The sequence below is a fragment of the Mastacembelus armatus genome, chromosome 16, assembly GCF_900324485.2.
Source record: "Mastacembelus armatus chromosome 16, fMasArm1.2, whole genome shotgun sequence".
NCBI lineage: Eukaryota > Metazoa > Chordata > Actinopteri > Synbranchiformes > Mastacembelidae > Mastacembelus > Mastacembelus armatus.
Window position 1 is genome coordinate 1,969,049 of NC_046648.1, and position 13,672 is coordinate 1,982,720.

At 40.6% G+C, this 13,672-nt stretch overlaps 2 protein-coding genes across 2 annotated transcripts; both read right to left on the reverse strand.

Moving 5' to 3' along the window:
* Positions 1–2,572: 2,572 nt before the first annotated feature.
* paqr7b (progestin and adipoQ receptor family member VII, b) lies at positions 2,573–7,922 on the reverse strand. Its single transcript, XM_026294481.1, has 2 exons — positions 7,786–7,922; positions 2,573–5,546 (listed from the first exon to the last, which is right to left on the reverse strand). The coding sequence occupies exon 2, from the start codon at positions 5,538–5,540 to the stop codon at positions 4,482–4,484; it is 1,059 nt and encodes a 352-aa protein (XP_026150266.1). The 5' UTR covers positions 5,541–5,546; positions 7,786–7,922; the 3' UTR covers positions 2,573–4,481.
* Positions 7,923–9,660: 1,738 nt separating this feature from the next.
* Positions 9,661–12,447, reverse strand: stmn1b (stathmin 1b). The gene is made up of 5 exons (XM_026292933.1): positions 12,340–12,447; positions 11,310–11,354; positions 10,416–10,588; positions 10,082–10,273; positions 9,661–9,999 (listed from the first exon to the last, which is right to left on the reverse strand). Exons 2-5 carry the CDS (start codon positions 11,323–11,325, stop codon positions 9,940–9,942), a joined length of 441 nt encoding a protein of 146 aa, XP_026148718.1. The 5' UTR covers positions 11,326–11,354; positions 12,340–12,447; the 3' UTR covers positions 9,661–9,939.
* Between the last annotated feature and the right edge of the window lie 1,225 nt (positions 12,448–13,672).

A 13,672-nucleotide genomic window follows, 5' to 3' on the forward strand; every position in this document is an offset into this window, starting at 1 on the left:
AGGTAGATACATCATGAGTCAATTTCTGCCTTAAATTTCAATGATTCTTCTCCATCACTGGAGAATCTACTTTAGAGATGGTCTAATTAGCACAGCACATGAATTTCCACTCACTCAGAGTATAAATGTTATGTATGGGTTTGTGTGCATCTCTGTGTGTAAGAGCGACACAGAAGGCTGAACTTGATGAGACGGCTCTGTTAACGTGAATGCACCCTATACTCGCCAGCTTAGGCTCCTAAAAAACATCAACAAAATGCACCATGGTGTCCAAACCCACACAAACGTTCCCATATTTAGACTAATGTAGGAACTCAAAACAAAAACATGTTGCATTAAAGGCCGACCCAGCCCATCCACTCAAACAGAACACGCTTACATAAACAACGAGGCTGTAGAGTAAACAATACCGTGCTCCAACTTTTTTTTTTTTTTTTCCACAGAGGAACATCTGCACAGAAAACATTAGATATAAACATCCTAATCTGTTAAACAAATGTTTACAGCAATGATTAACACGCGTTTGTTTCAACAAAAGGAATGGCTTACACTATGTTGTGTAGTAATCCACTCTGCAGATGGCCTGGTATGTTGCAACAGCAGGAGACATCACTATTAATAAAATACACTCTTTAAACAGTAACTGACCTGCATGTGCATTTTAAAGTTGTTGCTATAATGCATCAGTAATGTATGTCTGAGAAATTATGCAGATCGTTTGTGCCCCCTAATGGAAAGATTCATTCTTGTAAACGTTGGTTTTGTGGGATGAAATAAATCCTGAGTGATTAAGGCTGTCTCTCCAGAAGAGATTTTTTTTTCCAATGGCTAGGTAGCATTGAGCTGTTTGCCCAAGAGAAAAAATAATTACGTATTTATATTTTACTCATACATATTGCACAAAAGGGAGAGGCATCCCCCCTCCCATCTGTTATTTTTCTGTCCATTGTAACCTCAGGCAGTGGGAACAACACAATTGTGTGTTTGTCATTTTGCAGCAGTCAAATGTCTCACTGTGGTTTTGGTTCATCCCTTTTTTAAAAACAATAAATCTTTAAAACACATAAACTGTCTAATTTAAATATCAACATTTGCTTATTCATTGATTGATTTATAATTTCTTCAGCTTTTTAGCCTTTTTACTTACAAATAAGTAAAGTGTTGCAGCAGAGTTTCAAACACTATGTCTGAATAACGTCTATGTGATGAAGGCTCTTGTGAACAATATTACTAGAAACCACTCACAAGCAAGGATATATTCATCCTTTATCTTCATAAAATACCTTCTCACCTCAAAATATATCTGTGCCTGTTGGACCCAAGATGAGGAGGAAATCCATTCAATATGAAGTGGTTTTATACTCTTTACTGTCAAACTGGGACAGTCTTACCAAACAGCAAGGCTGCCCTCTGGTGGTAGAGGGATGTCGACGAATAAAGCACATTACTAAACCAGCAGTAGGTCTGAGAATTGATTTTGTATATTAGTATTAGTGATAAGGTTCTGGGATTCTTTTGAACTTCATTTTATTCCCTCATAGACCTGAGTCAATCACTATAAAGCCTCATTTATCAGAACTATACAGACAATAATGTGCATTGTCAAAGACCTGCCATGTTAATGTGGATCTTAAAAGAAACTGAAAATCTGTTTCTGAAAATGTAAAATTTAAACACCACTGAGTTCTGAGCATGCAGCGGTGGCAGCGGTGGTTAGAAGCATCGTCTCACAGCAAGAAGGTTCAGGGGTTTGAATCTCGTTCGACCCCCTGGGGACTTTCTGTGGGAGGAAGTTTGGGGTTAATTGATGACTCTAAATCAGTCGCAGGAGTGAATGAGACAGAGAGCATTTGTCTTTATGTGTCAGCCTTGTGATAGACTGCCAAAGGATGTCACCCACCACCCCCACCCCCACCCCCACCCCTAACCCTGGGCTATTTTTACTTCTACTTCCTTATGGTTTGAATTTCTGAAACATCAATTTCTCTTTTTGTTTTTTTTTTTGCTACAGCCCAAACCTGCTGCTGATTCAGTGGCATTTAAACCTGAACAAAAAGTATCCTGTGCTTTCACGGTGTATAGTGAAAAAATGAAAAGGATAAACTTATATTACTATAACACTTTATTTTCTTAAATACCACAGAAGATTAGTACAGTCAACCACACCTGTTTTCTGAGGCAGAAGACATTCTGGTCCCTCTCACCCTGCTTTCATAAAGGGATAAAGGGAAACCGTAGGTGGCATCGGAGGCTACGTTTACACACACACACACACACGCACACACGCACGCACACACACACATGTTCACACACACACACACAGTCACTTACAGTACATTGAGTGCTGGCCATATTCCAGTTGAAATCTTGATCAAATATAATTAGCATGCAGCTCACTGAATATAACGTGTGACAGTATCAATGCTGAGACAGTCTGGTAGCAAAAAAATGCTGGTCACTTTCCAGCTGTGCCCTTTCTGTTCAAACAATACTGAGTTATCTGCAGCACATGAGGAAAAACATCATAATCCCAGTTTTAATTTACTCATTTTTGGTCCTTTTAAGATGGTCAGGGCCAAATGTCACAGACTGGGCTGGCAAAAGATTTACGATGTCAATAGATGTGTCATAAAGATGTCTTTTGATTAAGCATTAGATAACAGATATGCAAAGAGTCTTGCACAAGAGAGTTTCAATGTGGTTGCCAACCATTTCATAACCCTGTACGATATAGGAAGTGTCAGGCGCAGGTTCCCCCAAATTACAGAACAGGTTTACCCAGCTTGTTTTTTAATTATTTTAACAGTCAGCACAAAACCAGAATAACCACAGGAGAACACCCCCATGCATGTAAACATAGCCAGTGTTGTCAGTTACAATATATACAGTGTTGATTCAGGCAGTGCATCATGAGACCAGGTCAGTAATGCCAAAGTCAACAGTTACAAGGTTCATATTCAGGAGCATCAGGTGAAATATCACAAATAACATGTCTGCAGTCAGGCCAAGACATTTAAAATCAATTGTCACCTCTGACATTTTGTGTCTGAATGAATGTTTCAGTAGTACCATCACTGAAGCGATAACAGGTTCATTGGCACATTAAACACCATCATAAACAGAGTGCTTTAATGGATAAGATCATTTCTCACATTTAAGATTTAGTTAGATAAAAATCTAAGCAACATTACTAATGAGCCACAGCTGTCTGATATTTTTTTTTTTATAACAAAAGTCATCAAACAAAGAGAACAAACCAAGGGACAGTGCAGCAGTATGAACTGTTGTAGTCATAGCCATTTAACGCCTGATAGGCAAGATGACAGTGAACACAAAACACGCACTGAAAGAATGCTCTGAATGCTACAGGGTGGATAGACACTGGAATGCAAACGAGAAATACAGCTTATTTACAGGGTAAGAAAGAAGTGCAAGGCTAAACTTTCATAAGACATTCACACACTTAATATCCACAGTATATACCAAAAGACATGCGTGGAGGCACAGATATATTCATCATACATAAACCAAATATACCTAAAGCAGAAAACACCAGTCAGGAGCTGCTGTTTGCGACTCCCGTCTGATCAACTGATAATTAAAACAATGCACGCAGAAACACTGGCATCATGGGATGTGAAAAGGCCAAAACTGATGTCCCAGCCCTTCGAAGGAAATTGATTCAAACTGTTACAACAAAAGAGAGACATACATAATCTTGTATCCCTCCATTAGCCAATATTGAGTGCCAGCCTCATTTTCAACATAATATTATCACCCAAAGAATTTTTTTTTTTTAACTAAGTGCTCAACTTCCCAGAATATGTTTATACATTTGCATGGCACAGTGTTAGCACCTCAATAAATAAAATAAATGAATCTCTTGCTTTGAACCATAGAGAGAAGTGCAGAATCAATAGGGGAAAAAATGTTTAAAGGTACAACAACAGCATCAATTTAAACTGGATTGGAATTGTTATCTGTCATCTGACTGCCACATATAAAGTGCTACGTGACTGCAAATTGTAAAAATAAATGCTTGCCTGATTTGAAATGCTACAATTTGATTAAACAGTCAGATTATTCTAGATACGACTGGGTAAAAACATCTTATTTTTCGGATTACCTTGGTAGAAAGTGTATTTTTGTATGGCAAAGTGAAACATTCCTAAAACTAGGACTAAAAAACCTAGCAGACTACTAAAAGAGCAGAACAAAGAGGCAAGGACACATTGCAGTGATTAAGTACTACCTGTATTGCTACAGACAAATTACAAGATTCACTTTTCCTTAGTGAAAGTCGCAAAAACACAACCTCAATCACTTTGTTTAGCTCACTGTAATTTGGCAGCTCACAGAGGAAATACTAGTTAAGTCACTGTCACAAACCGATAACTTTCATTGACAAAAATGTTTGAGTTATTTCACTTAGATGGTCACCCAGGAGTAAAATAAACAAGATGTTTGACTCAGTATTGTTCTTACTTGTCCTTCTCGTGGAGAGAGGCACGTACGCACTTGCGCACATAAAAAGCGGTAAGAGCACTGCAGCAGGCGGTGAAGATGAAGAGCGCTACAGCGTCGTGTGCTAGGTCGCCGTGAAGGTGCTCGTACAAGGGACGGCGCTCTGTGAAGTCTGTTCGCAGTGCTTCGATCTGCATCAGGGTGCTCGTCACCACTAACACGTGAAAGATCTGGTGGCCCTGCCCGATGAAGTCACACTTGCCAGGGAACCAACTTTCTGGGTGAGGGCAGCAGAAGAAATAGGCGCCAAATAAGAAAAAGAGCACGTGGTAGAAATGGTATGCCACAATTGGGTCAGAGCAGCCTTCCTGGTAGCAGCTGTAGATACGGTGAACCACCGGGCTTATGTCTAAACAGTAAGCCAGGGCTGATGGCACCACTTGAAAGAGCTTCAGGACAAACTTGGGTAGGTCACGATTAGCATATTTGCTATAGCAGCAGCCGAAGCAAGTGAGCCAGGCCAAGAATGCTGCAGCGGGTAAATAGAGGCCTTGCACTCTGGTGTGCCACTCTTTCTCTATGGCATAGTAGTAGTGCGCCAGGGCACTGCCATACTGGTACACAGAAACTCCCACGTAGTCAAGGAAGTAGAAGGTGTAGTAGGAGAGCTCGGACCTGGCGGAGAGGAGATGAGCAAGGGCACTGAAGGAGAGGTAGGTGAAGGCTGTCAGGAGGACAATGAAGAGGGGCTGGGCGTGAGGGTCTCGCAAAAAATCAACCGTCTCTGAAAGCTCCCGCCACTTCACCAAAATGATGAGGGCAGCCAGCAGATGGCTCCACACATTGATGGTCTCATTGTGCCTTTGGAAAAGGGTGAGGAAGTAGTAGCGCCAGCTTTGGTCTGGCTGCCTGTAGCCGGTAAGGACGTGACGCTCGCGGAACACCCAGGGAACATCGGACAACTTCACAGTGCAAGGCAGCGTGGGGAAGGCCGACTCCAGCAGCTGAGGTATCTGACGCAGCTGCTGCGCATTGATAAACAGGCGACCGATTTGCTCCATTACCACTGTCGCCATGGCAAACTAAAGGAAGGAACAAACAGTTAGTCAACATCTGTCTGCTGTTTAACTGCTGTGGTCCTCAGGTCTGTTGGTGAGATCCACTGAATATCATTAAGTCACTTATCAAGCAAAGATGTCAAATACTCTCTGGACATACAGCTTGTTTTCATTTTATATTACTGTTTTGGATATCTCTGTTTTCTCTGATCGAATGCACAAAAGCGAGCAATATGAAGATGTCACTGTACCACTCCATTTAAAATGTCAGTTTCAAAAAATAATCAAAATATTAACTGACTATAGAAATCATTTTAAAGCACCAACAAATTAGAGCAGATGACAAATCAATAATAGGCGGAATATGTCATCAATGACATACTGAAGGTTTTTGGGCCACTTGAGGGCAGCGTTACTGACTAAAAATTCAACATTGACGTATTGTCTAAAAGGTTTACCGTATTTTCCAGACTATACGTTGCACTGCAATATTAGTCGCTTTTAGCAAAAACACATATATAAGTCACTTCGGTGTATAAGTCAGTGATAATGGTTATAATCTAAAGTAGCCTATGAAGAACAAAGACTAGGCATAAAAACAAACAAAATGCATTATGCAATTTACTCATACGGGTCAAGTAACATTAAACAACGTCTCCTCCTCCTCTCTCGGGTTGTCTGACTTATAGTCAGGAAATTACGGTATATCACTTCCCTAGTGTTTCACTTCTAGGAAGAATATCTGGCTCTTTAGCTGCTAAATGCTGCATTCAGCAGTCAGTCTCTAAATGTATCTGTCTATTGTTTGGTGCTGGTCTGGAGGCTTTCATTTATTTAAGATGGTTTGCTGAAAACAGCAGTGTGTTACGCTGCGAGTTAAAGGTTTGGGACACTAAGAGCGATCCCCTTCTCATCACGGTGCAGTTCCTTGTGTCTATATTTGCATGACTGAAGGATGCAGATATTTTGGCAATAATACATTTTGTGTTCTTCTCAACTCGTTGGATATGAGCGCTATTTGTGCTCAGTGTGTCCCCAAGCGCTCAACGTGCTCTGCACCACGATGCATCACCTTGATGAACTGTTGCACGTCACATGAACTCAAGTGTAATAAAGCTCTGACTGAAGTTAACCTTACAGCCATGAATTCTGCCCGTCATTCCTTCTTTCCCAACTCTCAGCACTGATGTCGCAAATGGGAAATTAGTGAAAAGTGCACAACTCAAATCAACATAGAATCAATATTAATTACAGCATTTGTCTTTAAGAGGTGTCAGGAGAGAATAGATGTTTTGTTTTTAACCACAAGGTGATGCTAGTAGTGATTCTAAACACGAGATGATCGGAATAACAAGAGGACAGCTGCAAAATTACAGCAGCAGTGGAAAATTGTTCCCATCTGACCAGTGAATGATGAGGATGTAATAGGTACTATGCCTACCTGTCTGCTAAGGTGATTGGTTGTTTGTTTTTTTCCATTTCAAAGTTAAGCTGTGTTGATATGCTGAAGGTGAGGCAGGTGAACAGAGACACAATTAGGAAAATATGACTGGAATGATTTGCAACAAATACAGACAGTGGTTTCTGTTTGCTGCAACCCTCTAACAATTGTACTGATTTTCTATTTTGGACTATAATGATGTGGTCGCTCCAGATCTTTTTTTTTTTTTTTTTTTTTTGGTTCACTTCTCCATGTAAATGCAGATAGCAGGGGCAGCAGGAGAGACCAGGCTGTGTGGGATGAACACAGGCCGAGGATCAGGAGGAAAGGCGTGGAGTGATGAATGAGAAGGGATTGCGTAACATAATCCCCGTCCGACTTCCACACCCTCCCTGGGCTTCCAACAGCGATAGTAATCCTTAATATTAGTGGCTAAATCAAAGTTATTAAATGTTCTGCTTTAACCAGGAGGGATGTTTTCAAAGAACGGATAATAAACTCTGGCCTATACGGGCCTGTTGCAGCGAATTGCCCTGAGCGCATCCGATGCAGCTCGACATGTCTTTTTCAATTTAAAGCCCAGTGTCCGAAATTAATTTGCCTGCACGATTCCTCCGAGCCTCGGTGCACGCCCCGCTCCCCCGTGTGTGCATCGCAAACCTCCGCTGGATTGCACTAACAGAATACTGCTGCACCCTCACGAGCGCTGGCAGGGTTTTGTGGTCGCGGCTGCGTCTGAAACTATGTCACTTTTATCATTTCACGGAAATAAACAGGGTGATGTGAAAAGAAAGAGTGGCGTTAATAAATAAACGGACGTACCTGTAGAAGGTAGCCTCAGTCCAAAGCCTCGGGTTTAGCGGTCGACGGATGATTCAGAGCCGTGCAGAATACAGGTAGCATTGTTTTGAAAGGATGACCGTGACGGGAGCAGCGCCTGGCTGCTCGCAGCGCAGTTGCTAGGAGGAGACCGGACACTTTGACGTGCGGCTCCTCTGACCAATCAGAGAACGCGGTGCCGCCCTTTCTGCGCCCACACACAGCGCGTTGGCCAATCACAGCCTCCGACATGTCTGTAGCCCCGCCCGCTCTCAGCAGAAATTCTTCCTCTGACAAGTGAATGGAAGAGACTCAGCACTTTATCAGGCAAGGCCTTTGGGTGCTGATTGTCTAATAGCTGACCTCATTTGGAAAACACTGAATATCTGTGACCGTTTAACTTGGCACTGCTATATAAATATATATATAGATATATATATGCTATATATATATATTCATTTTTTATTACAATATCTATACAGAAATATTGCTTTCTTTATATTTTATAGTGACATTTCTATGTTGGTAAATATAAGAGCCGCTTCACAATCTGAAATTCCCCAATGGGGGATGAATAAAGTATCTGTCTGTCTGTCTGTCTGTCTGTCTGTCTGTCTGTCTGTCTGTCTGTCTTTCTTTCTTTCTTTCTATCTATCTATCTATCTATCTATCTATCTATCTATCTATCTATCTATCTATCTATCTATCTATCTATCTATCTATCTATCTATCTATCTATCTATCTATCTATCTATCTATCTATCTATCTATCTATCTATCTATCTATCTATCTATCTATATAATTCCATTATTAAATGTGTTCTTCTGGGCTCTACAGTGATATACAGGGCTATCCCATTAGATCTCATTTGCCTGTCAAAACAGCAACTTCTCTGCTTGACCATTGTGCTGCAGTCAGTTGTGTGGCATCTGCCTATCCCTTGTTTACCAGTCACTAACAAAGTTTCCACTGTAGGCTTAGTGTTTCTGAAAGATCCTCATTGTTCCCCGTTTGCAAACCATCCTACTCGGGAGCGAAAAGTGTTAACAGAAGCTCAGAACACGGATCTTATCGTGGAATAGAGCAGAGAAATGTGATATATAAAAACCAGGTACTCATAATCACAAGTAAGGGTCCAAAAATCCATAACAGGCTGAAGAAAGAGTCTTGGAGTCAATCCAGCCTTAATTCCATGTGTTGTGAGACAATCATGGTGCAATGCACTAAGGGACAGATGTTCTTCTGGACTGATGAGTCCAGCAGTTTAGGCTAAATACAATAACGATGATGTGATTGTGCAGCACTGTATTTGTGCAGTGTGTACATTTCTATCTGTTAACACTTTCAAATATTATTACACTATGAGCGCAATGTACTAAATCACTGTAGAACTTGGAAAACAAGATTTTTTATGATGGTCCTTTTACACCCATAGTAACATATTCAAATTAGACAGTATAAAATTCTAATACACCTCGAGGTAAATTGTTTTAAATCAAACAAAATTTTAAACTGCCTGCTGTAGAACTAAAATAAATAACCCCTCAAATTTGCGTTGTAGGATTTCTAGTCCTGAAGAGGTAAAGCTAATGTTCTGTAACAAGACTGCCACTAGGTGTCTCATGCAGAAAAGCATTTAGAGAATATGCCACAGGGAGGTTTTGTGTTACATCTTCAATTTTCATCAAATGCTACAAAAAGAGCATTGACTTTCCCTTGAGTGATTAGTAAAGTTATCTATCAAATAATCACATTTAATGAGAGTAAACACATTCCTCTCCAGGAGATAAGCAGATTTAAGTTGTGGATTTAGACTTTAATGGTAGAACCTCGGTATCAAACAGTACAACCAAACGTACAACATTATCAGCAGTTTGTACAGTATTTTATAATGGAGTTTAATAGCATGGAGTACAAGGATCAATCCATTACAAAGTAATGCTTCTAGATGAAAAAAAAAAAAAGACAAAACAGAATGCAATCAGCTGCCATGGAGAAATCTCCAAGTGTAGAAACATCAGCCAGTATCAGTATCAGATATGATCAATTTTTAACAGCATAGTCAGAACTAACAATAAAGAATACCATGGAATTGACAGTTAGAAATATAGCTTATGTTTTGAGCTGTAAAGAGAGTTTTCCAAATCATAAACAAATTAATAATCCACTTCTTTCATCGCCTCCTTGTTCTTCCTCACTTCTTCAAGCTTCTTGTCCTGTTTAAAAGAGACAAGAATCACAACACTTGTGGTTTTAAGTGTTTCAACACTTATATGTTGAAGACTGGGTGAAACCTACCTTCTCCTTGAACTTCTCATTGAGAGCTGCCATCCGTGCAGTGCGGTTCTCCTTGTTTGCCTCCATCTTCTGATGGAGTTTCTCTTGCGCCATCTTGCTAAAGTTGCAGTTTTCCTCAATTGCCTTCTGGATAACTTCCTTCTCGTGCTCTCGTTTCTCAGCAAAGGATTTCAGCACCTCAGCTTCAAGACTCTGATGAAATAACAAACAAGAACTGTTAAATTAAAAGAACATGAATTCTAACCCATGTGGTAAACCTTACCACTACATTAATGGTTTTAGCTGGTGTTGTTTTGTCACATCTGTCATCAGTTTATATCATTTCTGAAGATACCTTACGTCTCTCCTCTGCTGCTTCCAGTTTCCGCTTTATCTCATCCAGAGATGTTCCCTTCTTTTTAAGTGGGGAAAATGGAGAGTCCCCTTTTGTATCTGGGGTAGAGGGCCTCAGGATGACCTCAAATGCTTGACCTGAAGCTCGCTTGTTGAGCTCCTTCACTTGGATGTCTGAAAAACAGGATGTTTTAGCATATGCTTCTACAACTGTTGGTAAAGTTGTTAGATATGGTGTCAGTTCAGAAATAGAAGTTACAGTTCTGGGCTAATATCAGCCATAGTTTCTTTTTTCTTCTTCTTGTTGAATGATAATTAGCTTCGATTTAACTGCTGTGTATGGACCACTTAGTTTTCAAGCATATTCATTGTTGATAATTCCTTGATAATTCAAGGAGGTTGAGCCAGCCTCGTGCTGCATTTTAGGGATCACTGCTTTGCCAAACAGGTCAAAAGAGAACAATGATCCCTGCTCTGAGGCAGATTTTCTCCAATGAGGAAGAAATGAAAGCAAAATAAAACAAAGCAAATGCTATTTGTAAGTGTTGCAGCAGTGCTGCTACACTGATCACTTTAGCAACTTGCTATAGAAACCAAATGAAAGCACTCTAGTTATTGTTATTAAAATCTTGCATATGCTTTTAGAGGCCTTAAGGACATAGTAGTTTTTTCTTTATGGTGGTTTGGCAAATATATCCTGTTGTTTCTTTGCGCTGTACAAGTTTATGCTGACATGACAGTGTTATTAAACTTAGTCAGAAGGCATTAATAAGATATGTAAACATTTTAATTTGAGTTTTTCAAATATGCTGTTGCATCCCAAAAAAACAGTTTATAATTACTACTGTGCCTACCATGAACAGTAACTATTTGTGGAGTTTACGCCCACACCTACCTCCACAGCTTGCCATTTCAGATGAAATGTTTGCTTTTAACACCACTATGGGAAAGAAAGAAAAATAAAAATTAGTAGCAGGCAATGTGTTTCTAACTGAACACATTGGAAAAGCTGCACTTAAATGAAAGGATGCAGTACTTTTGATGCATGCCCACATAGTTTCAGCAGGAGCAGCAGTGCAGCATAGGAGTTGACAGTAATCACTCATGTTTTGACAAATCACTGGTCAAGCATGTGAGCATATTTTTTTTTTTATAAGAAACTATTAATTTCTAATTTTTATCCAGCTTCGGCCTAAACACGCTGCATTTGGCATGTGAGGGTTTTTTTATGCTTACACTGTTTAATCTGATGACTGGTCACATCTGTGCATCAACAGAAGTGACACAGATTATTACATAACCTGCTGAATTAGCAGTCAAAATGTGACAAGCTGTCCACCTCACTGAAAAAGGTGCTGATTGTTTGCACACAGCTGGAGGGTGCGCATGAAATATTCTGCAAAATGTACCATTAGCTGCAAAAATGGCGGGAGGCATCAGAAATACTGTGCCACAACAATAAACATAACGTTATACAATACATTCTGAACAATAATAGTAGTAATAATAGTTTTGATGATGTTTCAGGTCCCTAAACAGGAGCAAAAAAGATAATATACCCATGATGTTAGCTAACTTAAACGTTTTAAACCTTATAGTGTAAACACACGGATATTATAATAAAATAACAACCAGCCAAGCCTCGTGTGAATTTGCTCGACGGATTATAGTATATGTAAAGATTTTAGATGAAATTATGGTTTTTAAAGTGATTTCAAATGTTTGTTTGTTTTTTTTTATTTCGATGTTTTTTCAAATGTCGTTGAACTTTAGTCACTGAGCAGCCTTCATCACAAAGCCCGTAAACTACTAACTTACAACTGAGTTCTGCTGAACCTGAACCTGCCGTCCAAATGGACCTTTAACTCCATTACCGCTTTGTTTGAAAGGTCTAAAAAACGTTTACGTGAAACCATTGTTCTCACCGTCAAGTGCTTCAGCTTGAACAAAGACCTCAGCCAAGTTCTTCTCCTCCTCCTCCTCTCGGGTCGGAGCGCCAACATCTGCACCTTCGCGCACAAACCTGCAGACCACATACGTCACCAGAAACCTTCGCTTCCATTGGTCCAAACCCACCAATCACAGGCAGCGCTGCATCTGTACGCGCCAGGATCAGGAGGCCAAAATAACAGACACACAGCATGGCCTCATGGGTATGTGAGAGCAAAACAAGCCTGACTAGGTCCTGCCTGACTTTATGCAATTCAGTTAAATCATCCACTTTAGCCAAATGTCATGATAAAGATACGGTCCACTTAATATTACACTGAAAGGGACCTAGTTGGTAGGTGTTGTTTAAAATCTTAGAGCAAAGTTATCTTACTGTGTAATGTTATTTATAGCAATGACCCCTTTTGCTTGCTTGACATTTGCTTTGCTTTCTCATGTTTTGATATTTCCACAAATGACCCTGGTGTTGGAAAATTTGAATAAACATCCATCCACACAATTTAGGGACAGTAATCTAGCCATCATCTGTACCCCCTAAGTCCTAACCAGGGTCCCAGGGATCAGCTGGAGCCTATCCCAGCTCTCTTTGGGTGAAAGGCAGGGGTCCACCCTGGACAGGTCCCCAGTCCATCACAGGGCCACATAGAGACCAACAACCTCACACACTCACACTCACTCCTATGGGCAATTTAGAGTCACCAATCAACCTGACATACATGTTTTTGGACTGTGGGAGGAAACCAGAGTACCTGGAGAAAACCCACACAAGCACAGGGAGAACATGCAGACTCCACACAGAAAGGCCCCTGATGGGTTTCAAACCAGGAACCTTCTTGCTGTGAGGCAACAGTGCTAACCACTAATCCATGGGGCTGCCCACTTTTAATAAACCGTTTTAAAAAATACAATTTTGCACACGTCTGAATTCCTTCATCCACACACTTTTTCTGTACCACTTATCCTGGGACAACCAGGGTCATGGGGGGCTGGAGCCAACCCAGCTGACATTGGACGGGAGGCGGGGTACACCCTGGGCAGATCGCTGACACAGGGACAGACAAACACTGACATTCACACCTATGGGCAGTTTAGAGTCACTTGTCAACCTAAACCTGAAACTACATGTCTTTGGACTGTGGGAGGAATCCAGAGCACGGAAAGAAAAACCCTATAGAGACAAAACATGCAAAGTCCACACAGACGGCAGTTTCTGAACCTGGAAAGTTCTTGCTGTGAGGTGACAGCGTTAGTCATGAAATATCAAGGTGACAAAACAATGCTGAGTATGTTGTTGAACTGTTCAAGAGG